The 27,359-nt window shown below is 44.7% G+C and overlaps 1 protein-coding gene and 1 long non-coding RNA gene across 4 annotated transcripts in view; one reads left to right on the top strand and one right to left on the bottom strand.

Moving 5' to 3' along the window:
* The window catches only part of COLEC10 (collectin subfamily member 10), a 25,123-nt gene extending 9,963 nt beyond the window's left edge, over nt 1–15,160 (top strand). Inside the window, exons 2-6 of one of the 2 annotated variants that reach the window (XM_009937884.2) lie at nt 2,190–2,261; nt 4,994–5,065; nt 7,072–7,125; nt 8,193–8,288; nt 9,757–15,160. In XM_009937884.2, the coding sequence (XP_009936186.2) occupies nt 2,190–2,261; nt 4,994–5,065; nt 7,072–7,125; nt 8,193–8,288; nt 9,757–10,148 (686 nt within the window). In that variant the 3' untranslated portion in view covers nt 10,149–15,160. The remainder of the gene's footprint in view (nt 1–2,189; nt 2,262–4,993; nt 5,066–7,071; nt 7,126–8,192; nt 8,289–9,756) is intronic. The other variant, XM_075415646.1, reaches the window with a different exon arrangement.
* LOC142360819 (uncharacterized) overlaps nt 8,288–27,359 on the bottom strand; it is a 22,159-nt gene continuing 3,087 nt past the window's right edge. For both annotated transcript variants that reach the window (XR_012763384.1, XR_012763385.1), the window contains exons 2-3: nt 15,154–15,241; nt 8,288–8,437 (exon numbers count right to left, since the gene is read on the bottom strand). This is a non-coding gene — a long non-coding RNA (uncharacterized LOC142360819). The remainder of the gene's footprint in view (nt 8,438–15,153; nt 15,242–27,359) is intronic.

Genomic DNA, 27,359 nt, shown 5'->3' with positions numbered 1-27,359 from the left:
GGTCAACAGCAAAATTAAACCGTATGTTCTCTGGCTTTGCTGTTTGATGATCAGTAGACAAGAACCCAGTACCAGCAGGCATCCTTCCATCAGCTCCAGCTACAGCTTTAGCTGGATATTTCAGGAGCTTGGCCTTTGGAAATATATACTGACTTTTCCAGTATTTTTTAAGAATCTCTGAAAAGAGAGATGTTTAAAATTTCTATTACTGACTGCTTACAGCCTTTTCCCTTCCTACTTCGTCCTGTAGCGGCTGGTGTTAAAAACAAAAAAAGCGCCTGACTGAGCCAGTCCTCACACCACAGCATGTTTCCTCCTTGTCCCTTGCTCTGACAAATTCTTCCTCCCTCCAACACAGACAGAAGTTCAGCCTTCATCTTCCTCAGCTTGGACCACTGACCACCCTCCCACAAAAGGCATCCTGACTGACGGGGTGAGGCTGCCCCCCAGGGACAGACTCAGCCCACTCCCCACAACTGACACTGGAAGAAGCCAAACAGCTAATACTACATTTTATACGCTGCAATTAACATTAGTATAACTCTCATCTCTCATCACCCCACAGAACAGCCCATGATACACTACTTATGGCTACAGAAGTAGAAGAAGGAGAATCAGGAATGAGTGGGCAGTATTTTTCAGAAAATAAGAATGAGATCCAATGAAACAATCAGTCTGAAAGCAACCACGGGAAGCTACTTCTCCTTCAGCACATAATTAAATCATTGACCTCTTTGCCACAGGATATTATAGGGGCCAAAAATACAAATGGGTTTAAAAGGCACAGGACTAATCTGTGCAGGGAAGAATCACCAGTGGCTGCTCACAAGTGGTCTGGATGCAGTGCTTGGCTCAGGCAAGCCCTGAAACCACTGCTCGTGAGAGGCTGGAAGTGGCTGCCTGGGAAACAGTCACCCTCAGCACAGCCAGCTCCCCGAACACCTTCTACCAGGGCTGGAGACACCACCCTCAGCAAGACAGGTTATTGGTCTTGTCCTGTAGTGCTGTTCTGTCCTCACTTCTCTTTTGCTGACATCCACACAGAGCCGCTCCCCTGGGTACTCTGTGTGCAGAACTGCAGCCCCTTCTCCCCTTCTGGGCTGCAGGCATAGACACCATCAGCTGCCGCTCACACCTGAGGTCCTGGCTTGGCCAAGAGATGTGGCACTGCTTCCCACCGCACAGCCAGGCCGACGGCACGGGTAGGATACAGGGGAGAGCCTTTGGATGGCTGCCTGTACCCAGCGCTAGTCATTTGGTGCAAAGGGGTGCAGGGATTGCTCCCCCTCAGCATTTGTCTAAAAAAAAAAAAAAGAGGAAAGATGTTCTTGGGATTTGGCTCAAAACTAAGAAGCAGAAGATAAGAAAATTAACTCCAGTTGTGCCTCTAATTTCCTGCATAATGTGAAGTGAAATTTTATGCTAACTAAGATGGAGATAACATTTCTTTCCTACTAATTGCTATTTTGCTCCTTTTGACTGCAAGCTGCTCAGTGAGAGACTGTCTCTTACAATGGTAAGGGTACTTATACAGTACTTTAAGGGAACCTGTGTAATAGGGTCTTGATCTCATTTGGAGAAAATGAAGTGATTTTACCTCTTACAGATACTCTGTGTATGACATTTTCAACATAAAGGAGGGGAGTAATTGCAAAACATGTTTGTTATATCAACACGTAAATGTCATCTGTCAAAAACGGAAGGCAAGACTTCTGCCATGCGAAGTGCTAAGGGCTATGTTAAGATCTATTTCACCATATTTACATTCCTCCCATGCCAAAGGCATCTGCACGCCTTGAACAGAGAGTCACTAGGAACAATTAACAAATTCCTGTTGCCTCCCCTGCCAGTTCTTCCGTGTATGTACAGTTTTCCCATGAGAAAGACTGGCTCACTTACCTGCTTTATAGCTAACTGAGCTTAAAGGGTAGGACTAGAAATTGGTGTTGTATAATTCTCATGTTGGAATAGCCTCTCCAAAAGGGAAAGTTTTTAGCTTTTCCTAATGACGGTCAGATTCATCAGCTCTTCTCTAGAAATTTATCCCGTGGTTACTATGCCTTCAATGACAAATAAAAAGAACTTAGCAGGAAAAAAACTCTGTGAACTTTACTTTCGAGGATGTATAGCTGCACTTACTGCACTGAGAGAAATGTACCATGATGCTTTATTTTCTGTTTTTTTGGAAGGGGATGAAGGTGAAAAAGGAGATAGAGGAGAAGTGGGCAAACAAGGAAAGGTCGGACCAAAAGGACCAAAAGGTATTTATGACAGTTTGTTGGCTATTACTGGTATATGAATACCATTATACACAACTGTACCAGTGCATATGATCAGTGATGTTTAATGCTTTTCATTCCTGTTGCACCAGTGGATTTCACAATCCTGTCAAACATTAATCAGTGAACCTAACAATACTTGGAGAGCTTGGTGCAATTCCTACCGATACGTAAGATAGCTATATATGGCAATAGATTTAAAGAGTTATGTAATAAACCAGATCATATATATAACCATTACTTATGTCATATGTATAATCAGTATGTATCATATGTATAATCATATGTATAATATTACTGTTCTCTTACTGAAATGATCCTTTAGTTGAAACTGAATTTTGAGAGTTATTTTCCAGTAATACATCAGGATGCTCAACAAAATTCAGTCTCCATTGTCCCTATTCTGCAGAAAAGCAAACAGAGGCATACACTGAGAAACAAAGTTCTTCTGATCAAACAGCATCGGAGCTGAGAACAAGGAGTCGCAGATGTCTCAGGACTCGGCTCTGTTAAACATATCCCACATCCACAGTGAGCTGGGCAGAGCATTCGGAGGCACCAGATGTGATAATGTCAGCCTTGTTCGCATACTCTGATCCAAAAGCTTAATTTATCATTACAATTTAATGATAATGCATATCCATGCTCTGTCCTTCTTGACAGTGGTTTAAGACTAATCAGGAAAGTTTTTACTTTCACAGAAGCTTTATAATCACCCTGTTCTTACTGTTATAACAAAAGAAACTTTTCCATTTTTAAATGAATTCAAATGACTTTACTTCTTACCTTAAAAAAAAAAGATCAGGTAAGATACAAGGGAATTGGGTAACCGACCATTTACAAAGCATCTTCATGATGTTAAATCCAGTGTACAAAGTAAAAGTCCCTAAACTGGACTGTCACCATTAGCCAACTATTTTAGAACTTAAATTATTAGTCAATTAAAAAGGCATCCGTTATTTCGGTGCTCTGAGCACTGAGAAAGCACACGCAGCAAAACTACTAGCTCCCTATTTGCAGTCCTGCTTTGAGGAGGATTTCCAGCAAAGCTGTGAGGACTTTTACCTCAAGGAAGAAGGAAAGCCTTTTGTCTGGGGTGGAACAAAAAAAACCCCTAACAATTAAAACCTGCTGTCAGCCTGGTTTGGCTGTGAGGTAAAATCAATATATGAATATATATCCCCCACCAAGGGGAAATCATGTTTGACCAATCTGATAGTTTTCTACGATGGCACGACTGGCTGGATAGATCAGGGGAGAGCAGTGGATGTTGTCTACCTCGACTTCAGCAAGGCTTTCGACACAGTCTCCCATAACATCCTCCTAGGGAAGCTCGGGAAGTGTGGGCTGGATGAGTGGTCGGTGAGGTGGATTGAGAACTGGCGGAATGGCAGAGCTCAGAGGGCTGTCATCAACGGCTCCGAGTCTAGTTGGAGGCCTGTAACTAGTGGTGTCCCCCAGGGGTCAGTACTGGGCCCAGTCTTGTTTAACTTCTTCCTCAATGACCTGAATGAAGGGACAGAGTGCACCCTCAGCAAGTTTGCTGATCACACAAAACTGGGAGGAATGGTAGATACACCAGAAGGCTGTGCTGCCATTCAGCAAGACCTGGACAGGCTGGAAAGTTGGGCGCAGAGGAACCTGATGAAGTTCAACAAGGGCAAGTGCAGGGTCCTGCACCTGGGGAGGAACAACCCCATGCATCAGTACAGGCTTGGGGCGGACCTGCTGGGAAGCAGTTCTGCAGAGAGGGACCTGGGTGTGCTGGTGGACGACAAGTCGACTATGAGCCAGCAGTGTGCCCTGGTTGCCAAGAAGGCCAATGGAATCCTGGGATACATCAAGAAGAGTGTGGCCAGCAGGTCAAGGGAGGTTCTCCTACCCCTCTACTCTGCCCCAGTCAGGCCCCATCTGGAGTACTGTGTCCAGTTCTGGGTTCCCCAGTTCAAGAAAGATGAGGAACTACTCAAGAGAGTCCAGCTGAGGGCTACAAGGATGATGAGGGGACTGGAGCATCTCTCCTACGAGGAGAGGCTGAGGGAGCTGGGCTTGTTTAGGCTGAAGAAGAGAAGGCAGAGAGGGGACCTAATAAATGCCTATAAATATCTCAAGGGTGGGTGTCAGGAGGATGGGGCCAGACTCTTTTCAATGGTGCCGAGCAACAGGACAAGGGGCAATGGGCACAAACTGAAGCATAGGAACTTCCATCTGAACATGAGGAAGAACTTCTTCCCTCTGAGGGTGATGGAGCACTGGAACAGGCTGCCCAGGGAGGTTGTGGATTCTCCTTCTCTGGAGATATTCAAGACCCGCCTGGACAAGGTCCTGTGCAGCCTGCTGTAGGTGTCCCTGCTTCGGCAGGGGGGTTGGATTAAATGATCCCCAGAGGTCCCTTCCAACCCCTACCAGTCTGTGATTCTGTGAATACTCACCAGTAGTTGTCATCTGTATTTTCTATAAGAAAGCAGGATGTTTCTGGGCATTTGAACTGGCAGTTCTACTAAAGTGCCTTGCAACATCCCACTGTTGTGTACTACAGTACCAGAGATCTGCACTGTCCTCCAGCCATCCTTGGGGCTCCTCTCATTTCATCTTTGTCACACACATGGACTGGCCACACTTGGGAAAAATATCAGGAGTAGAGACCTAAATAGTGCCTTGGGAAAGAAATGACAGAAACCATCAATACTCTTCCTCTTTATTTCTTCTCTCAGGAAACAAAGGACCCATAGGGGATGTTGGTGACCAGGGAATGCTTGGGAAAATTGGTCCAATTGGTGGAAAGGGTAAGCTCTGGCCTGGGAATTTTCTTGTTTTTTCCCTCAAGGTAAATATGTGTTTTGTGAGAGTTACAGGTATGGAGTAATATCAAATAACGTCTGTAAACAATGCTCTCCAAATAAAGTTATGCGTAAAGATTGGTGACAAGAGCTAACGGAGATATTCTTGGTTTATTTCTCATGTGCAATATATCCAGCTTACTTGGCTAAAATAATTTGCTTTATGGGTTAAGAAATCAATCCTCTTTGGTGGTAAAAGAGCGAGGGAGAAATCCAGCCCTTGTGGTTCCTCTGAACGCTCTGAAAGAGAAAGCCAAATTTGTGCCTCTGCTCTGGATGCTGAAGGTCTAAGTCAATATTCTGCTGCTGCTCGGGATGCCATACCTTGTCACCTGCAGTGCCATGGGACACGTGAGCAAGCAATGCACAGGACAGCTCAGTAAGGGAAGGATTTTAGGAGTTTTAAGAAAGCACTCATGTAACCAGGGATGACAATTACTTGCAAATCAAGGTAGAATGCAAGTCCACCTATTTCAATAATTTTCTGAAATTATGCTCTAGTCATCTGAGAAGAGGCTCAGGCATTCCTTTCCTGTATTCCTAAAGAGTTACTTAAGCAGGAATATTACTTCTGTCACAAGGAGACCTGCCTTGAAAACTGAGCAGGGACTCCACTATCCCCAGGAGAACTCTGTGGTCTCCAACCAGCACATCAGCCCAGGCATGCGGGTGAGTGGGTGCAACAGTCTCCCCAGGGAGCTTCTCAAGCCAATGTTTTAATAAACCTTTGATGGCCTCTAGCCAGACTCAGTATCAGAGAAGAACAAAAGAATTTGGCCCGAGGGACTCATTTTCAGCAGTACCTAGACAATTGAAAACACTGATAGTTATCTCCTAAGATGTCTTTGAGCACCAAAGGAGATTAGAATTTAAGAATCGCACAAATTGCTTATCTTTATCTGTAAGAAAACCAATGCTCTGAGCCTTTAAATCAAGCTCTCTTTTAATCTGAATGTACAATTTACTGTCCCCTTCTAGTTTTTCTCATTTTCCTTCTTTATTTGCAGAAGCAAAGGTCACAAAGTCACCGTTTAAATCCACTAGTAAACATTCTAGTTCTTAATGAAGCAACCCTGAAATTTCAGCTTGTAAGTGTGCAGTGTCAAGCAATGCTAACTAAAATGACAGCCAACTCCTAATTTCTTTAAAAAAACACAACCATATAAAGGAAAAGGCACATCAAAACAAGGCCATCAACAACGCAGAGTAAGCATTAGTATTTTTTGACCTCTGAAGGTTTTAATTCATAAAAGAAGAGCTGACATGAATTTCAGACAAAATCCAGCTGTTCCTGATCCAAATTACAGCTGAGAATTTTTAAAAAGCTGGTCACTTCCATTTATATAACAGCACAGCATTTGGAGTAGTATTTCTGTCACTTTTATCATTTAGAGAAGAGGAAAGCAGTTGGAAGAAAACAAATCACACTTCCATGAACTATATCTGAAACAAAACGCTGCTCCTTACAGACCTCATTTCGTGCAGGTGCTAACTGCTGCCCGCACACGGAATCTGTTGCACACCTGAATTCAGTGGCTTAGTGCACATCAGCCTCACTTGATGCCTCATCGCATCATGGAGCTACTGAACCCAGGGAAGGGCTCTGTCCTGCAAGGCAATGAGAGAACCCAGATCTCACCTCTCGCAGATTTCGTGAGTGCTTTCAGCTCTCAGGATCATTGTGCAGTTTATATTTAAAGTACGTGGTACCAGGAACCAGCAGCACACAAGATGCCTGTGTTATCAGTGAGTTAGCTGTTAAAGGGTTCTCCTTCTTTCCATACACCAGAATTAATCATGGTTTGTTTGACTTGGCAAATTTGCCAGTGCAGTACATCAGGGCTTCCTATCAGAAGCACACCATTAATATATTATTAAACAGATTTTTCACATATGCTCCCCTGCCATGTGCACTGTCTGAGATCTGAGAATACATTTTCCTCTTTATTCAGGTGACAAAGGAGCCAAAGGCTTATCGGGGGTTTCTGGAAAAAAGGGAAAAGCAGGTATGCTATGCATCTTTCTCTGCAGAATGTATTTGATTTCAGGGTGGGTTTGTCTGGAATTTCACAGAATTTTGAGGCACACGACAAACTTGAGAATAGGTGAAACTGTAGGAAGAGACTGAAAAAATTTTATTTACCAAAATGAAGGTTGGGTAGGACATGACTGATGGCTACGAATATACCAACACATACAAAATATGGAGGAGAGTTACCTAAATTAATGGATGATGTTTGATATCATAAAAACTAACACATAAACAGGCCAGGAGTATATTTATACTAGAAATTAGAAGAAGGTTTCTGAATACCAAAGGAATTAATTCCTTTAAAAGTTTCCTGATAGAACCATGGAGACAAAAACCGCAAGTGATTTTAGATAAAATCTGTTGTCAAATGAATTCAATGCATCTGCTTACAGGAGGAGAATTTGGATCTGATGACCCAGGAGGTTCTTCTCAGTCCTAGTAACCTTGAATGTTTTCCCACCTGGAATGTACAGCTGTGTTCATTTGTAGGAGACTTCATATGCAATGGCAGTTTGGTTCTTAATGGGAAATCACCAGCAATGAATTTTCTTCCTGACAATAACAGAGGAACAAAAAAACCCTATACCAAGCCTTACCAACAAAACTATAACTGAGACTTCAGTGCTTGAAAGCTATTGATTATATGAGCTGGTATCAACTATTTCTGCTGCATGCAGCAGTTCACTAACCTCGTCCTTCCACCACCCACATCTCTGCAGCTAGATGGAATTGATAATGAGAGGGGGAAAAGATGTGCAAATCCTACACTGAGATGGGTGGAAAGAAGATGGCAAGCTCTTCTATGTGCTTTTTTAAAAGTAGGAATCCTTAAGCCAGTTAGCAAGGGAGTGTAGAGAGCCAAAATATTAAGTGCTTTGATCAACAAAAGTATGGCCAGCAGCGCAGGGTGAAACTGGCTCTCCACAAGATGAGGCCAAGCCTTCAGAGGGTTTGGAAGTGGGCTACGCTGACCTTCCACGCACACACACACGCACAAATGCTTCTAAACAGATAGTTTCTCTATCATTTTTATTGCATCAGGCACAGTCTGTGACTGTGGAAGGTATCGCAGAGTTGTTGGACAACTGAATATCAACGTTGCTCGTCTTAACACGTCCATCAAGTTTTTAAAGAATGGTAAGGATTCTTACGTATTTGATGCATTTTATTTGGCTCCTGTAACATTTATCATTGCAACTCTTCTACCATTGCTGCTCTGTGGAGGCTTCCAGGGTCCCACTGTGTGAGGCATTCTGAAAACATGCAGCAAAGAGACAGTCTTACACCTGTAAGGATACAAGCAGCAGATGACTAAAAGCAAAAACAATACTGAAATTATCAACAGCACAACAGAAAGAATCACGAAAACACAAGGCACAACTTGCTAACCGCCTCTGCACCATCAGTCTGCTCCAGCTCAGGGGCAATGAAAAGGAAAAAAAAAAAAGGCAATGAAAGGAAAAAGTTTGTGCCAATCTGCTCCAGAGAGGCAGGAAAAGCAACAGGATCCTCTTGATCTTTCTATTGCACAAGAGGGCTGCAGGCATGGTACTCCTAGTGCTCCCCTCAGCGCAAGCACAATTTTCCTGTAACAGGGGACCATCACCAGAAGACACGGGTTATGAGCAGGCACGTTCGCAGGCACCGCTGTCCAGTGGAGAGTGCAATCTGTCCCTGCTGCAAGGAAGGAAGCGCCCTTCCTGGCACAGCAGAGATTTGGGGAAGGTTCCACAGGGCTAGGTCTGTATCAGTAAATTAAATGCATTTGAGACTGTTCTCTGGCACTGCAGGCAACCAGCACAGAACAGCACTCCTCTATATTACTAAATCCTACAAAACTGAATGCCATATAATCAGGAGTGTCCCTCTACTAGCTCCTAAACAGTGCCTGGGGTAACTCCTGAACTGTTTGGGAGTGTGTTAGTTGGCCCAGGCCAAAGCTCTTCTCAGGACCATTCCAGCAGTCCATCAGCAGGGACAAACAACTTCCAGCTGCCCAGGCATGCTCCTTGGCATTGTTTAATTCACTAGGATGTACACTGGTTAAGAAGTTCACCTTTCAAAGCTGCTAAGCAGCCACAGTTTCTTTCCTGGTCAATGCCACTTAGTGGCTACAGCAGCTCTGAACATCAGGCTGTACATAAAATCTCTTATTTTAGCAGTCACATTGACTTTATTCTACATGGAAAGGGCCTGAAAAGCTATCTATACCCCCGTGTTTCTATCCCAGGGCATTATTTCACAATCTGTATTCAAAAACATGCAAAGCAACAGGGGTGGTCCTGTTATTTGTCCATTTAGCATGCCTTCATTTGATTAGTACTAGATATCCGTGAAGTAAAACTTCAGTGTCACAGGAGACACATGCCAATCAGGACTGAATAGTTCTTGTCCTAATGTGTGCAAGGTGCTTGTCACTCCCATTAGTAGCATCAGTCTCTGATCACGTCCTCATTGTTCATCACAAATTCAGTGGTGAGAATACTTTTCCTCTCTCCCTTTTATTAATTCTAATGTAAAAATCATCTCATTGTCATATTGGAACAGAAGCACGTTCAATATCTGTTGAAATGCCATTAAGCGATTTTTTTTCCCCCCTTTATAGTTATAGCAGGTATCAGGGAGACAGACGAGAAATTCTACTACATCGTGAAAGAAGAGAAGAATTACAGAGAAGCCTTGATGCACTGCAGGTACAGGGGAGGAACACTGGCCATGCCGAAAGATGAGGCAACCAATGCCCTGATTGCTGACTACATCTCCAACAGCGGCCTCTTCCGAGCCTTCATTGGGCTGAACGACATGGAAAAAGAAGGACAGTTTGTGTATGCAGACAACAGCCTGCTGCAGAACTACAGCAACTGGAAGGAAGGAGAGCCTCATGACCCAGCTGGCCGCGAGGACTGTGTGGAAATGCTCAGCACGGGAGAGTGGAACGACTCCGAGTGCCAAGTCACCATCTACTTTGTCTGTGAATTCCTCAAAAAGAGGAAATAAAAGTGCCACAGAACATGCCTGGCACCTGCTGTACCTACAATAACCCCTCCTCCTTCATTCACTGCAGGGAGAGCAGGCAGCCAGGGGTAGGGCTCAATCCAGCCTTCACCTCACTGGGTTAAGCAAGAGTAACTACTATTAAGAGGGCAATGACCATAAAGTCAGAACAGGTCTGCAGGGGGCATCCAGCCAGCTGCAAGTTATTATTTCACTTCGACGTGTAATTTAGGGTGGGCATTTCTATGTGTAATTTAGGGACAAATTTAGAGCACGCAGAGGTGAATACGATTTCACCAATGCCAGAAATAGTAAACTCACTGGTATATTAATTACTGATGTGCTTCGCAAAGTCCACAGACAGAAAGAATGTGATCTTTACTCATCTGTGACCTGCACATGAAGTCCCAGTCCCAATTTCCCTGGTGACTTCAGAGCTGGGAAAACAGATTTGCAGTTTCTCTTGCAAAAATCCTTCTTTTGTTAGAACCATAGAGTAATTAAAGTTGCAGGGGATCTCTGGAGGTCATTTGGTTGAATCTTCCCTGCAAAGCAGGGCCAACTTCAAACTTAGATGTTGTTATACTCTCCTTAACTTGGCTGTGCAATTCTATTGCCTGATATGCAGGGGAGGACTCGCTTATCTCTGCTTACAACTCCATTGTCCTGGTCTGAGGTGTGAGTAATTAACTTAGCAATGGCACTTCTGCATGCAAGCCTGCACAGCTTGTAGGCAGCCTGAGAATACACGGAACAGTTCCAGCCTCTGATGTCCCCAACATCTGTGAAAAACATAGAAAAGTCTAGCACAAAGAGAACAGTGTAGAGGGAGCAACACCATTGCTGTAGGCTGTAAACAGACACATGTAGTATCAGCTACACCAATGTGCGCTGCTGGTTTAACAAGTGATTCTAGGAATGGTTTAGCTCCCTGACTCAGCAGCCAGTGACATTTGATGTCTAGTGTTAAAATCACCTGTGCCTTTGTGGCACAGGAAGCAGCTATACAACAGGCTTTATCCCCCAAGAATCCAAATTCAGGTGTGGTTGAGCAACTTAGCCATGCACTTCAGTGGGACTCTCCACAAATGGCAAGCAGCGAAGGCTTTTCTGTCAGTGCCCAACTACTCAGATCTCCATGTCAGTATGCCATCAATGGATCACATTTTCATATCTTTGATAATACTGAAGAAGTTCTTTTCTTCAGATGCAGCAACGATTTTGCCTTCAGAAATAAGCCTGTTCTTAGCTGGGGTTCACCTTTCCTCGCAGCAGGAGATGGCAAGAGAAACGCCAGGGCCCCTGCAATGAAGGTTTATAGATTTTCTTTCCCACTTATAGAATCATAGAAAGTTTTGGGTCGGAAGGGACCTCTAGAGGTCATCTAGTCCAACCCCCCTGCAGCGAGCAGGGACACCGCTAACTAGATCAGGTTGCTCAGAGCCCTGTCCAACCTGGTCTTGCATGTTTCCAGGGATGGGGCCTCCAGTACCTCTCTGGGCAACCCGTTCCAGTGTTTCACCACCCTCATTGTAAAGAATTTCTTCCTTATATCTAGCCTAAACCTACCCTGTTTTAGTTTAAAACCATTACCCCTCGTCCTGTCACTGTTGTCTCTACTAAAAAGATTGTCCCCATCTTTCCTATAGGCTCCCTTTAAGTACTGAAAGGCTGCAATCAGGTCTCCCCGCAGCCTTCTCTTCTCCAGGCTGAACAAGCCCAACTCTCTCAGCCTGTCCTCATAGGAGAGGTGCTCCAGCCCTCGGATCATTTTTGTAGCCCTCCTTTGGACCCGCTCCAACAGTTCCATGTCCTTCTTGTGCTGAGGGCTCCAGAGCTGAACGCAGTACTCCTGGTGAGGTCTCACCAGAGGAGAGTAGAGGGGCAGAATCACCTCTCTCGACCTGCTGGCCACGCTTCTCTTGATGCAGCCCAGGACACGGTTGGCCCTCTGGGCTGCCAGCGCACATTACCAGCTCTTGTCCAGCCTTTCATCTATCAGTACCCCCAAGTCCCTCTCAGCACAACTGCTCTCGATCCTTTCATCCCCCAGCCTGTATTGATAGCAGGGATTACCCCGACCCAGGTGTAGGACCTTGCACTTGGCCTTGTTGAACCTCATGAGGTTCACAAAGGCCCACCTCTCCAGCTTGTCCAGGTCCCTCTGGATGGCATCCCGTCCTTCTGGTGTCTCAACCGTACCACTCAGCTTGGTGTCATCTGCAGACTTGCTGAGGGTGCACTTGATGTCGCTGTCCATGTCATTGATAAATATATTGAACAGCACCGGTCCCAGTACGGACCCCTGAGGGACTCCACTCGTCACTGGTCTCCATCCGGACATTGAGCCGTTGACCACTACCCTTTGGCTGCAACCATCCAACCAATTCCTTATCCACCGAACGGTCCACCCATCAAATCCATGACTTCTTACACCTGGGGATCGAGAGCCCTTGCGCTCTCTGGAATACACCCTTAAAGACCTGCCAGCTCTGTTCTGTTCCCCTGTCCCTGAGGACTGTTTCCCAGGGAGTCCTTCTGACTATCTCCTTGAAGAGCTGGAAATTTGCCCTCCTAAAATTTAGGGTCCTGACTATGCTCTTCATTATTCCCATTTCCCTCAGTAGCGTTAGTTCCACCAGCGCGTGGTCACTGCAGCCCAGGATCTTGACATCCCCAATGAGCTCACTTGCATTGGTGACCACCAGGTCTAGTATCGCATCCCCTCGGGTAGGGGTGCTTATTACCTGGCTTAAGAAGTTGTCCTCAATGCATTCTAGGAACCTGCTGGATTCCCTACAGCTTGCTGTGTTGCTTTTCCAGCAGATGTTGGGGTAGTTGAAGTCCCCCAGTAGGACAAGAGCCTGCGAGCGCAAAGCCTCCTGGAGTTGGAGGAAGAATGCTTTGTCTATCAGCTCCTCTTGATCTGGCGGCCTGTAGTAGACACCAACCACTAGGTTCCCTTTGTTGCCTCTTGTCACTAAAAACGAAGGAATGATATCTGGAGGCTAAGGAGAATGCTAGACACTAGGCACAGTGCAGCAAGCGTACCCTGCAGGTCACTCGGCATCAGTTGCACATAGTCTTCCTTTGGGTATATGAAGAGCTGGACATGGCATCAGCTAGTAGTAATGCAGAGGGTCAGCTCCAAGTCTCCCTTCTACTGCTGTGTACAGCACTGCAAAAGCATCCAGACAATAGTCATACTTCCTCAACCTCATCCTCAACAGGAAAACCCTCCAAACCATTTAGCTGGTTGTTAGTTTGACTCCAAGCTCATCTTTGAGCAATGGCCAACACTGGAGCAGCCCAGGAGATTGTGTGACTCAGAACCACTCTTGTAATCCAGTTTCTCTGCTACTTGTTCCTCCAGAAAACCATTGTTGCTACCAGCAGTAAATTATCTGTCTTGCTACACACCCTCCAGGGAATTATTCAAACCTGTGAATGAAGGGGTTGGACCACATTTCTTTTCATTGCTCCCTTCCTATGCTATGAGAGTATTTGGGCAAACAACATTCACTTAGCATAACATAACTCACCCTGAATTGTTCCCTCCCTTGGAACTAATATTCCCCCAAATTAAGCAGAATTACACTTTTTAGGATCTATAGTAATAAACTCATTAAGCTGAACACTTTGGTTTTAGAATCATTATTGGGTAATGATAAAGAATTAATGACTAATTCAAGGCAAAGTATCTTGAGGAATATTAATGCCTTTTAGAAGTTCAAGCACTGTGCTGCTAGCCTCACTCACAGCAAGTCAGTTCTTATTAGCCATGCAGAAGTGGTATAGTAACATCCCTGTGGGTAGGCACAATCACATTGATACCGGCTTCAGCCATCATCTTTACTTCTGACCCCCAAAAGTCACCAAAACATGCTTGCCACACTGGGGGTCCAAATTCTGGAACCCTCTAGCCATACTGAGACCAGCGGCTGACAAAATCCAGAGGTGACCTTAATGCTGCAATCATCATGAAAACACGTCATTTTCCTGCTCTTTAGGAGGAAACTCAGAGCTAGGAGAAGGTGGAAGAGGAGCAACACTTTGCTGCAGGACCAAGCTCTGCCTGACATTGGACCAGGCACTCTCCTTCACGTACAAAAGCAGGGAATAAATGTCTAAATTGAAACTCTGGACTCTTTTACAAGACCGTGAGATATAAGTAATGCTGAAGCATGCTCCCTATATGAGAAGGAATGACTGTCGCAGTCTCTGGCTGCATGGCTGAGGGAAGCGAGTGTTGGGGTTCTGCAATGGAAAGGCTGGAACTGCCCGTTTCCTCCATCCTCCACCTCTCCCACCACACCAGCTTCATCCTTTCTTAAACAGAAAAAAATTAACAAAACCAACCCTTTTACCCACGATGTATGCATGTGATGTTGGGCAATGCTATACCAGTTGGAACAAGCAGATCTGGGGTGGCCATTCCTCTGCTGACTACAGAATGTACAGGAGAGGACCACAGCACAGATGTTCAACCTAGCCAGGCGTTCTGATCTCACTATCAGGTGCTCACACAACCTGCTCCTGCAGCACTGGGTCCTAGTTAAGAACTATTGCCACGAAGCCTAACTCACAGGCCAAGCCAATTAAAAGAGCCTGTCCCGCATAGGAAACCTGGCAGGTAGGTCCACACAGCTCTGCACCATGCCATGCAGACGCAAGCTTGAGCCTGCACTAACTCAAAGATTATAGCTGTGTTTTGCAGAAAAAAAATATTCCTGTTATAATTAAGAATTTGGGCTATATTATAGGTTTCACTGCTAGCCAATGAAAATTCGCTCTGGTGGGTAAAGTACCTTTGCTTTCTACATGGAGTGGATGGAGCCAGGAGCACAGGAAATGGTGCCTGACTATTCAGGATTTACGGTCTGTTAGAGCTCAGCACCTAAACCATTTTACCCAATCCCAGCATTATGATTTTCCCATGTTCTTCTTTTCATCATTCCCAGTCTGAACCTTTCTTTAGGTTTATGTCTTCTGCTTCTGGTCCACCCACCTATCACCACCATGAAGAGCCTGGCTTTGTCTTCTCAAAGACCCCCTCATAGCAGCGTTACAGCAGCCTTTCAGGACCCGAAGATGGCCTATAGGAAAGATGGGGAAAATATTTTCAGTAGGGCTTGTTGTGATAGGACAAGGAGCAATGGCTTTAAACTAAGAGAGGGTAGATTTAGACTAGATATAGGGAAGAAATTTTTTACGATAAGGGTAGTGAACCACTGGAACAGATTGCCCAGAGAGGTACTGGAGGCCCCATCTCTGGAAACATTCAAGGCCAGGTTGGACGGGGCTCTGAGCAACCTGGTCTAGCTGAAGATATCCCTGCTCACTGCAAGGGGGTTGGGTTAGATGGCCTCTAAAGGTCCCTTCCAACCCAAAGCATTCTATGATTCTATAGGTCCTGGCAAGGACCTATGAGGTCCACCTGAAGCTAGCTCTTTTCCAGGCTGAACAAATCAGGTTCCCTTAGCTCCTCCTCACATGGCTCTGGCTCCAACCATCTTGGGGGCCCTCAGCTAAACTTGGCTCCAGCTCCAACCATCTCGGGTGCCCTCGGCTGAACTTGGCTTCATTTTTTCAATGCCTTTCATGTACTGGGGGGGCTCAAAAGGACACAGTGTCTAGATGTGGTCCAACAAGTGCTGAGCGGGAGGACAATTCCTTCCCTCAAGCTCCCTCTAGCACAGTCCAGGATGCTGTTAGCCACCTCTGCTGCCAGGGCACACTCCTGATGCATGGGCAGGGTGCTGTCTGCCAGGACTTCCCAGTGCCTTCACCATAAATCCAGTCAGCCCCAGCCTGTACCAGTGCAAAGTCTTGGCCTTCCCAGCTGAAGGGAATTTGTCTTTGCTGAATTTCCTAAGGTTCCTGTTGGACCGTTCCTTCAGCCTGCGTAGGTCGCTCTGTATGGCAGCCCTGTCTGCCAGCATATCCACTGTTCCCTCCAATTTGGTGTCATCTGCAAACCTAATGAAAGTGGGCTCCATCACCTTCTCCAGGTAATTGATAAAGATGTTAACCTGGATGGTCCCAGTATACAGACCCCTGTAGCACTCTATGTGTCCTCTGAGTAGAGTATAACCCATTAACCACTCTGAGACCAATCATCCAACCAATTCTTACCCATCTGGTTGTCCACGCATCCAGACCGTAACGTCCTAACTCAGGTGCAAGAATATTGCTGGAGACAATGTCAAAAGCCTGGCCAAAGCTAAGTGACGTCCACTACCTTCCCCTCATCCACAAATCCAGTCATTTTATCATAGAACACAATCAGGCTGGTCAGGCATGATGTACCTTTGGTAGATCCATGCTGATCATTTCCAGTCAGCTTCTCCTCCTTCATATGCCCAGAAATGTGCTCCAGGAGGACTTCTGCCACTAAGTTCCACAGGGACCAAAGTGACACTGATCAGCTTACAGTTCCCTAGACCGTCTTTTTGGCCTTTTTGATGGCTGCAACTTTTGCCTATTTCCAGTCATTAGGAAACCTTCTATGATCTTCATAACCTTCAAACATTGTAGAGTGGCCTTGCAGAGACATCAACCAGTTCTCTCAGCACCTTGGATGTGGTCTGTCTGTTCCCATGGAGCTTTCCAGCCAAACTCTCTCAAGAAATCCCTGATGCAAACCTCAGCAAGTACTGGTAGTTTTCTCTGAACCCTTGTCCCAAGCACAGAGGAATAGGATAGATTGTTGGTAAAGAAGGCAAAGAAACCATCGAGTACCTCAGCTTTACCTGTGTCTGCTGTCACTACATCACCTCCTCCATTCAGCAATGGTTTCACATTTTCCTTACTTGGCCTTTTTATACTAACATAGCAGTGGAAGCTCTTATTGTTCATAGAATCGTAGAATAGCTTGGGTTGGAAGGGACCATCATCTAGTCCAACCTCCCTGCAATGAGTAGGGACATCTTCAACTAGATGGCGTTGTTCAGACCCCTGTCCAACCTGTCCTTAAATGTTTCCAGGGATGGGGCATCTACCACCTCTCTGAGCAACCTGGTACAGTGTTTCACCACTCTCATGGTAAAACATTTCTTCCTTATATCTAGTCTGAATCTACCCTCTTTCAGTTTCAAACCATTACCCCTTTTCCTGTTGCTACGAACCCTGCTAAAAAGTCTGTCCCCATCTTTCTTATATGCCCCCTTTAAGTACTGAAAGGCAGCAATAAGGTCTCCCTGGAGCCTTCTCTTCTCCACTCTTCTCCTCAACTCTCTCAGCCTTTCCTCATAGGAGAGGTGCTCCAGCCCTCTGATTGTTTTTGTGGCCTCCTCTGGACCCGCTCCAACAGGTCCATCTTTTTCCTGTGCTGAGGGCTCCAGAGCTGGACAGAGGACTCCAGGTGGGGTCTCATCAGAGCGGAGCAGAGGGGCAGAATCCCCTCCCTCGACATGCTGCCCACACTGCTTTTGATGCAGCCCGGGCTACGGTTGACCTTCTGGGCTGTGAGTGCACACTGGTGGCTCATGTCCAGCTTTTCATCCACCAGTACCCGCAAGTTCTCTCCACAAGGCTGCTCTCAATGATTGCTGTGCTTCCCGTGCAAGTCTCCACTGCATTTGAGCTTTGGATTTGTGGAGGCTACCTCTACATACTCAGGTAATGTTTCTAAAGTCTTCCATTGCAACCTGTCCCTGCTTCCATCTCCTCTACACAGCTGTTTTGCATTGGAGCTCCACCAAGCTCCCTGTTTAGCCATGCCAGTCTACGGATACGTCTGCTTGTAGATGTACAGTGAACATGAGATAGCTGCCTAAGATCTTGCTGCTTCATAGCAGGAATACTTTGGTGTTCTTCCTGTTTTAGGAGAGCCAGGATTTTCTGTTCTCCTGTATTCTAAAGATTGTCACCTCAATCAGTGCAAGCATTAACTCTGGCTCTCCCCAGGTCCAGAATGCACACAAGATACAAATACCCACGGTAAATACAATTTTCTTAAAACTAATTCTATTAAAAATGATCACAAAATCAACCTATCCCATTAAGAATATATTTTCCTCAAACATTTTTAACAATCTCGCATGGGCATTAAGCAGATCCACTTCTTTCACTGCCTTTAACTGTTCAATCACATTAAAAATAAAAAAAATTTAGCACCTACAGCAATGGAGTACCACATTCTTCACCACAGCCCCAAGAATACAGGCATCTGTATTTAGTTTCACATACAGTCTTAAATAGTACACTGTAGTTGTAGTTCAACTGGCTGAAATGGTTATTCAGAGATGCAATTTGACACTGTGTATGTTGATTAAAAAAGTGAATGTGTCACAGAGAGAGGGATTAATTTAGGTGTTTGGAAAGCATTGCTCTAAATTGTCTTGCATTAATACATTTGCACAGGTACAAAAGCCATGAATTGCCTTTTCTTTTTCCCTCTTTCTTTTCTTATTTATTAGAGTCATATATAACTTACTCAACATGTGTAAGAAAGAATGAGCAAGATCAAAGTAACAGCTTAATCTGTGCTGCTTTTATACTTGAGTAGTCAGGGAGAACAGCAAATGGTAGAAGAATTCTCTGCCTACATGTGCATGTAGCACACTCGGCTGCAGCCCCAGGGCCCCACCTGCTCCTGGCCTGGAAAGGTTTCTCCATGCGGATGTTTCAACGCAGGGAGGAAAAGTTTCACTTGATTTTCGTTAGGTGGGTGGGACCAGGAACTTGCGTCGCCCTGTTTTGCAGACAGCAGTAGCAGCCTAGCGAAGCACGGTCGCTAACTACACAAAACTCTCGGTGGTTGGGAAGGCTGTGTGATCACGTGCATTTCCGAGTTCTGAATCCCTAAAACCCTTAACATCCTCAGTGCTATACCTGTGCTTGAATCCCATGGAAGTCCTGTGCCTAATCAAGTGCAGATCTACAGATGTTGGGGCAGTAAAGGGGCTGTAGCTCCTCGTTGGTATGATGCAGTGCGGGCATGCGCGCATCTATAGAGCCATGACCTTCTCAAACAATGCAATTCAATTACATATATATTCCCTTTTGTCACATTTGTCTTTGCTTATGTGTTTTGCAAAACAGGTATAACTATTTTAAAGTAGACAGATGCTAATTATTACTTTGGTCTTATTGTTGAATAGTTTCATCCTCAAGAGCACAATAAATATAATGTCTTTTTAGAAACAGATTTCAGTCATGAATTCCCTGTTCATTTTTTCCCCTTACTAGATGTTTCAAGCCTTTGCTATCTTACTAACTTCTCAGCAGTGAATTGTCTAGCAATAGATGCTAATTTTCCCAACTTCACACAACAGAAGTCTTTGTATCAGTTGCCCCACAACATTCCCTGAGCACGTGGGGCACTCACCATGTGGAGGGTGGAAGGAACAACAATGACAATCAGTCAGTCAGCAGAAGATTAAGTAAAACTGTGCAGAAGAATGTGAATACAGAGTTGGCGGATGCTTAGCCTGTGAACTGAGAAATTTATTTCCCACTGTGAGCCAGTTTCTAGGTTTTGAAAATGCTTTAAAGCTTGTCAGAGGAAATCTAAAAGGTTGCCAGTAGATCCAAAAAGAAATCTCAATTGAATAGCTCAGGAACCCCAGAGCTTTCTGCAAGTTCACATATGCAAGAGAGAGCGCCTTCTCAGGACCTGAAGAAGTAAAATTACATTTTCTGCAAAACCAAGGACAATTACAGAGATTTGTAAAAGGTTGAAGAGAGCCCCTCAGAAGCACAGCCCTGCATTGGTCCATCCAAAAGACCAGTTCTGGGGAAGAAGCTGGAGAAAGCCTCGCAGGAACACAACACAATCCTACACTAAGAAAGACATTTTCATTTTTTTGCTAATAAGGTTAGCAAAAACCTGAAAACAAAGATTTTCTAGAGAAGAGGCAGACTGGGACATGCAAAGATGTCCGTGGAAGGAAAGATGTTGTTTAGGTTTGAGGCAGAGTGTGCCATTCAGTACTGGGCACCCAAAATGTGGGTAGATATGGAGTCCACTGATCACCTGAACATCTGCATCTGTGGGGCTGGAAGGATTCTCAGCAAAAGACAATCAGTTTAGCACGGGAGAGGCTGGAGAGAGCTTTGTGTCTGTCACAGATCCAAGAAGGAAGGAAGGTCTGATATTTGCTTTGTATTTACCTTATCACAAACCATGGGCACAAACTGAGGCACAGGAAGTTCCGTCTGAACATGAGGAGGAACTTCTTCTCTCTGAGGGTGACGGAGCACTGGAACAGGCTGCCCAGGGAGGTTGTGGAGTCTCCTTCTCTGGAGATATTCAAGACCCGCCTGGACAAGGTCCTGTGCAGCCTGCTGTAGGTGACCCTGCTTCGGCGGGGGGGTTGGACTAGATGACCCACAGAGGTCCCTTCCAACCCCTACTATTCTGTGATTCTGTGATTCTATGTGAGACTGTGACTCAGGTTCAGAGACACCACCTGCACTACTGACCAGCACGAGAGATGGAGAAGCTCAGAAGTCTCTGGAAGGAAGCTAGGGCAGGCTGATGCCTCTTCAGGCCTGAATGGGTTTGCTCTAGGAACTTATCCTGCTAGTCTTTCACAGAAAGAAAAACACAGACTTGAAGGGCAAAGAAAAAGGGTGTAGCAACGTTTTTTATTCACTATATCAAACATGGTCGGAACCAAGTAGATATGTATATGGCATACACAGCCTCCTCAATTAACATTGAGTCAGTCCCTTCAATCAACCAGCCCAGACTTTGACTCATTTTAAGCAGCCTTTATATTTACTTTCAAATCGCTGTGTAAAACACTGAACTAGTTTGTTCCAGGGATTTCTCTCACCTAACTTTAATTACCTGCAAGGGAGATGTCCATATGAGGCCCAGCCACCATAAACTCCCTCTGCAGTCAGTAAGCAGACACAAATGATTCATATGATCTATTTTCAGAGACCTACTTTTGTACAAAACAAATCGCTCCTCAAATGTGGCTATTTCTTTCCTGTTTGTAGTGGGGGGGTGGGTCTAGCCAGGTAGCTCCAAGATACACATAAGCACTTGGTCAGCTGAATCCCACTCTCATTTCTTTCATCATGTACCAGAAACCCAAAAGGACTTCATGCAAGGTTAATTATTTCTTTCTGAGTGTAGCTAGATGTAGAAGTCTATGAACACATTAGTCCCGTACAACAAATTACATCTTCAAAGTAGCGTATAAACACTAACTACACAGCACTTAGACTATCCTAGTAGTAACATAATGCACAGAATACCGACCTATTTATTCTTTTGCTATTATGTAAAATTAATGAGCTGTGATTTTTGACCACTGATGCATCGTTCTTCCAAATACCTGCAGATTAAAATTTAAGCTACTTAAATAGCTCCACAAAATTACTGGTAGGCAGAAAATGGCAAGCATTTGAAATCATTGCTACGTACTGTAAACACTCAGAAGAATGTGAACATAAGGTTCATCCCGAATCAGATTCCAGAGTAGAAGAACAATATTGTTTAAAGGTGCAGGGAGGCTGCTGGTTTAACGTAATTTGGTTTTATTTTTTAATTACTGCCTTGTAAATAAACTACAAAATTTTCCTGATAGCTAATCCATCGTCCCTTTTCCACCCCTCCTCCAGAATCTCTAAGAACAATGTGCAAGTTCGCTGTGAGGACTTACTTACTGTAGAGGATGAAAACACTCACTACATAAAAGGAGCATGTACAAGAAGCGGAAAGATCATAGAATCATAGAAAGGTTTGGGTTGGAAGGGACCGTAAAGATCATCTGGTTCCAACCCCCCTGAGCAGGGACATCTTCCACTAGACCAGGCTGCTCAGAGCTCCATCCAACCTGGCCTTGAACACTGCCAGGGAGGGGGCATCCACAGTTTCGCTGGGCAACCTGTGCCAGGGCCTCACTACCCCCACGGTGAAGAATTTCTTCCTAATATCTAATTTAAATCTGACCCCTTTTAGTTTAGAGCCATTCCCCCTTCTCCTATCACTACACTCCCTTGTGAAAAGTCCCTCTCCACCCTTCCTGTAGGCCCCCTTCAGGTACTGGAAGGCTGCCAGAAGGTCACCCCGGAGCCTTCTCTTCTCCACGCTGAACAGCCCCAACTCCCTCAGCCTGTCCTCACAGGAGAGGTGCTCCAGCCCTCTGATCATCTTCGTGGCCCTCCTCTGGAGCCACTCCAACACATCCATGTCCTTCTTATGTTGGGGGCTCCAGAGCTGGATGCAGTACTCCAGGTGATGTCTCATGAGAGCAGAGTAAAGGGGCAGAATCACCTCCCTCGACCTGCTGGACACGCTTCTCTTGATGCAGCCCAGTGTAAGGTTGGCTTTCTGGGCTGCAAGCGCACATTGCCGGCTCATGTTGAGCTTCTCATCCAGCAGTACCTCCAAGTCCTTCTCCTCAGGGCTGCTCTCAAGCCACTCTCCGCCCAGCTTGTCAGCAAACAAAACACAAAGTCAGACACAAATGAACACAAGAAACTATTAGCAGCTGTGACTGAATTAAAATATTCATTAACATTGTCTGTGTGCGTAAATTCTGTGGTTGTCACAATGAAAATCATAAAGTGAAAGTGAGATAGTTGGTCTTTAACTTATTTTTCACAGTCTAAACCACATCTTAGCAGAGTGTCTTAGTGAGGACAGCACAAACCACATCACCTTCCTTAATGATTCAGAAGTTAAAGGATGCTAGTAGAACCACAGGTTGTTTTCTATACAGAAATTGCATACATACTGTGTGTAATACTTATTTCTTCATGAAGGACGCCAGGGTAACTGGAATGCAGTTTAACTGGTTTAGGATTTATGAAAGAAAGGAAAAAAATCTGAAGCTTGTTTGCTTTCCTATGAATCAAATCCTACCTGATCAAATGCTTAAACTTACCAAAACATTGTGAAAGAACTTGAGGCTGGGTTCAGCAGGAATCGAGTAGTTGAGATAGGCCTGAAGAAATATATTCACAGTAATTCCCTGTTTATAAATACTTGTCAGTTCATTGCATTTGCAGCTGAAATTCCTCCAGCCTCTTCCCTGGAATGGGAATCCCTTATGCAGGTGGGAGTAACCACGGATTTTCCCAAACTCACGGTATTTTGAAACAAAGACATTGTTCTCATGTGTTATACTAACTTCTGATGTTGCTTCTGCACTTGGTGAACCAGAAACAATTACTATTTGGAACTTGCCGTCAGTATCAGGGCTGGTTTTCAGAGGACGTAAACACATCAGCAGGCAGCATTTCTCAACCTGACGTCAGAGAATTGTGTGTTTATAGAAATAGAGTTTCTGTTCTGTAAGGGGCATCCAGCTCCTGCAAACACCTGAGTCCATACAGGGGTTTATCATTGCAGAGGACATGCAAGCTCATAATCTAAAGTTCAAGGTCACAGAACATGCATTTGCACTTCCTCTAAACAACAAAAAACTACACAAATGCTAATATATTGTGATCCATTCATCTCTATTGACACCCCTGCAGTCTGCCAGAATGTAAAATACTGTAAAGTTGACTCAATAAAATACATTCCGGATACTAATTTACCTAAAATTACCTATACAAAAGAACATGCAAACACCTTTTTATGAAAAATCTGAATTCCATAATGAAAACAATATTCTTTCAGTATAGCAGATCACTGTGATGATCTGATTTTTCCCTTTACTTAATATGGGCACAGCAGCACACAGTGTCTAGAGGTGCGGAAGCATGGCTCAGACCATGTGAAGGCTTCTAGAGGCTGCATCACCATTTCTTATCTAAAAGAAAAACCATAATAATGGTTTTCCATCAATCATCTTAAAAGATAAACTAAGCCCATGTACTGTTCATTCCATAAAGAAGATAGAACATGGCAGTGTATTAGGCTCATCAGTTTTGTGTTTATTTGTAAACTGATCTGTTAGTCCTGAAAATTAATTCATTTCAGCACAAGCCTAATCCATCAAAGAGGAAAAAGGAACAGTTTTGCCTTGGTCTGACCCACTCTGTACCCTCACTTTCACTAGCTCTGATGCAAAGGAGGCAGATGGAAACCATAGCTGGGGGAAGAGGACCGCTTAATTTGGCAGCAGCTCAGTTACACTGGCTTATGTGCAGCTTGAACTCCCACGAGAAAGTTCGTACACAGCAGAGGCGTAGGATTCTCAGAGGCCAAGGCCAAAGACAGTTTTAAGACAAAGCACAGTCAGTCAAAGGATTAGAGGTCCGCCAGTCATTGAACAGCTCCCTCTCTTACATATAGAAGTCCAGTAGCTACTGTAAGTAGCAACAGACGCCAGTAGAAAAAGACCACACTATCTTAAGCAAACTGAAGCTTATTAAAAATATACAGAGGTTACTTATGATTCACTTAATGATGCCTGCACTTACGTTCAAATAGCTCTTTACCACCCTACTAACAGTCATCAGATAAGGCCTAATTATATGTGTATACATTCTAACACTAAGATAAATCCTTTTTATTTACAGCTGAATAGTGCTTTGAAATCTATTGGCTCAGTCCTTTTGCAGCAGTGTTTTTATGCTATTTCAAAACATTACAGAACGTTTTTATACAAACATATTTTAATACGTCTCCCTGGTACTCCTTTCTGAACTCATTCATCACAAAATGAAGCCACCCATGTCTGTTGCTTAATTATCCTTTGCCTTCTATTGGATTTTTAGCCAGGAATTCGCTCAATAAAACAAATAGTCCCCAAAAAGCAAACAAACTGCAACTAAGGAAAAAAAGTGACTCCCTGTCAGCACTGATTGTTCATCAAAACATTAGATACACACTCCTGACCAGCGAGAAATAAGATCAGAGGCCAACACATTATGATTAAAGATTAGTCCATCAAGCACTGACTGACAACAAAGTGAGAAGAGCCCCATGCTACCGTCAGTACTAATGGCACGGCGCTGTGCTGCATCCTGCATTGCCAGCACTTGAATAGCTCGTCCTCCCACCCGTGCTGCTGAATTCAGGTTCCTCTGCAATCAGCTGAACGGTTCCTCTTCCACACCATGGAGCAAGAGGTGGACAGGGCAGAAAAAACAGTAAGTATTGCTGCTCTGCAGTTCACCTACCAGTTTCCCTGTGCAACTGTGTCTTAAACAACCAGTGCCACTTACTCATCCCTCACCTGCAAGAATGCTACGCTCCATTCGGTGCTTCCCAGACTTTCACGTTCCCTGCTGGCAACGATCCATGCAACCCATTTTGCCTGCTGGCTCACCTATACCAAGAGCAGCACATTGACTTCTTGCAACATTTTCCCGCTTGGTAACTTTGCCCTGCTCTGTCAGGTTCCTCCCTACCCACCCAGCCTTCTGCACCATGTGAGTTCAGGATCCTCCCCTCTGCTATAATGAGATTTTTAATTTTTACCTTTGCTGCGCCCTCACATGTCTAAGAGGAATTTCTAAGTGTAACTGAAAGGAGAATTGGCTCTTTGACTACATGTTATACTATACTGCTAGAGAACTGCAGTGCCACCAAGTCAAACAAATTAGTCGTTAGCAACCTTAGGAACATGGAAACGATGCTACCAGAATCGGTCAGAGACCCCATTCTGCTCCCAGTAACACCAGCCTAGTCTGTCAAGCAGGGTCTCTGGCTTGACACCAGCCTCTCAGCTGTGTGGTGCCTGCGTGAAAGGACCCTCGAACGCCTTTAACAAGCCAGCTAAGGATTTCCTGCTTTAAAACCAGCCAGCTCAGGATTCCCTGCTTTAAAAGGCATCCCGAGACCGTGGAGAGTCGAAGCAGCCAGGTGAACGAACGCTCGTCCTCGCACAGCTCTGGGCACAGAAGACATTCCTGTGGGAAGAGGCCACGGCCAGAGTATCACCGCAGCCCTACACACCAGCCAGAAATCGCTCCCTGGAGAAGCTCTGAGACTGCTGCATGCTGCTCTGGGGATGGATTTGGTAACCAGCCTTCCCTGGGACTGGTGGACCAAATAGGTGGCACATTTATCTTCACCTCCTCTTTCTGGCAGGCATCCCAAGCTCAGTTCAACTGGATCAAGCATGTGATTTCAACAGCTATTTTTCCCTTAGTTTGATGATGCAAAAGGGGCAGCATGCAATCAGAAGCCTGGCCCTGCCTGTTAAAATGAAAACTGTCATGCCGCCTCCCAAGAAACCTCAACAATGTGTTATTTTCACACCAACTCACAACATGCACTGGTCCAACCATGAGACTGAAGTTCTGTTACCACTGAGTAAATACACAATACAAATGATGCTAAAGGGTTTCCTTATCATTCACCTTATGCAAACCAGTTATGCCTATTTAATTTCACTGGCTAAAGCAGAATGACTCCTGAGGTCGCACCAGTAGGAGATCAGAATCCTGCACACAGTTTCCAGGAGCATGTTAAATTAATTCATCCATAAACAAAACAGTCTGTGTTCTATACAATCAACTTCAGGCTTTCCATTTTTGATATATAACTATGGGATTAAGTGAGTTTATGTTCTTTCTTAAGAAAGAGCAGCTCTGCAAATCTAAAAGACACACAGAAGGCTCTTGGGAGCAACTTCCTCCCGATCAAGAAAGTAACCGGAAGAAAGAGGGAGATCCTGATACCATGAGAAAAAGCTTGCGCAGCTCCACTCTGGCTTAGGGAGATCTGTTTTTCCAGATCTGCCTGTGGGTAAACAGAGCCACCAGGGAGGAGAACGGGGTTACTATCTTATTGTTCTTAAACTTTCCACCCTTTGGCCATTTTGGCAGACCACTCTCGTGCACACTGCAACATGAGATACGAGGTCAGCAGAGTTACATCTGCCTCCAGAGGTGCTCCTGATAAGGCACTCAGATAAGGTGTTAAGGACCGCGAATACTTACACCGACATTACTTTCACCTGCTACGCTAGTAAACTCTTCCAGAAGTGTCCTGCCGTGCATCACTAAAGGTAGTCTGAATCTTGCCACATAGGACCACCGTATCAGTAATTTTCATATCCAGCACGATGTGTGTCTATGTTTTTTCAAAATATGAATTTATCTCTTCTAATCCCTAGATCTTATATGTGATGGTTAACAGCTGACTACAGATTTTCATATTTAATGCATTTTTCTAATGACTGGTCACTTGGGGGAAGGGGAGAATTACACCATTCAGAAGAGGATATTTTAATTTCAATATATATTAAAGATATGCAGATATTACATCACTAGACTTGGAATTTAAATCATCAATAATTTTTATCATGTAAAAGTGATAGCAACTGTTTTTGCAGTTTGTGACAATGCCAA

This window comes from Opisthocomus hoazin, chromosome 3 (assembly GCF_030867145.1).
Source record: "Opisthocomus hoazin isolate bOpiHoa1 chromosome 3, bOpiHoa1.hap1, whole genome shotgun sequence".
NCBI lineage: Eukaryota > Metazoa > Chordata > Aves > Opisthocomiformes > Opisthocomidae > Opisthocomus > Opisthocomus hoazin.
This window is presented reverse-complemented; position numbering and strand designations above follow the sequence as displayed.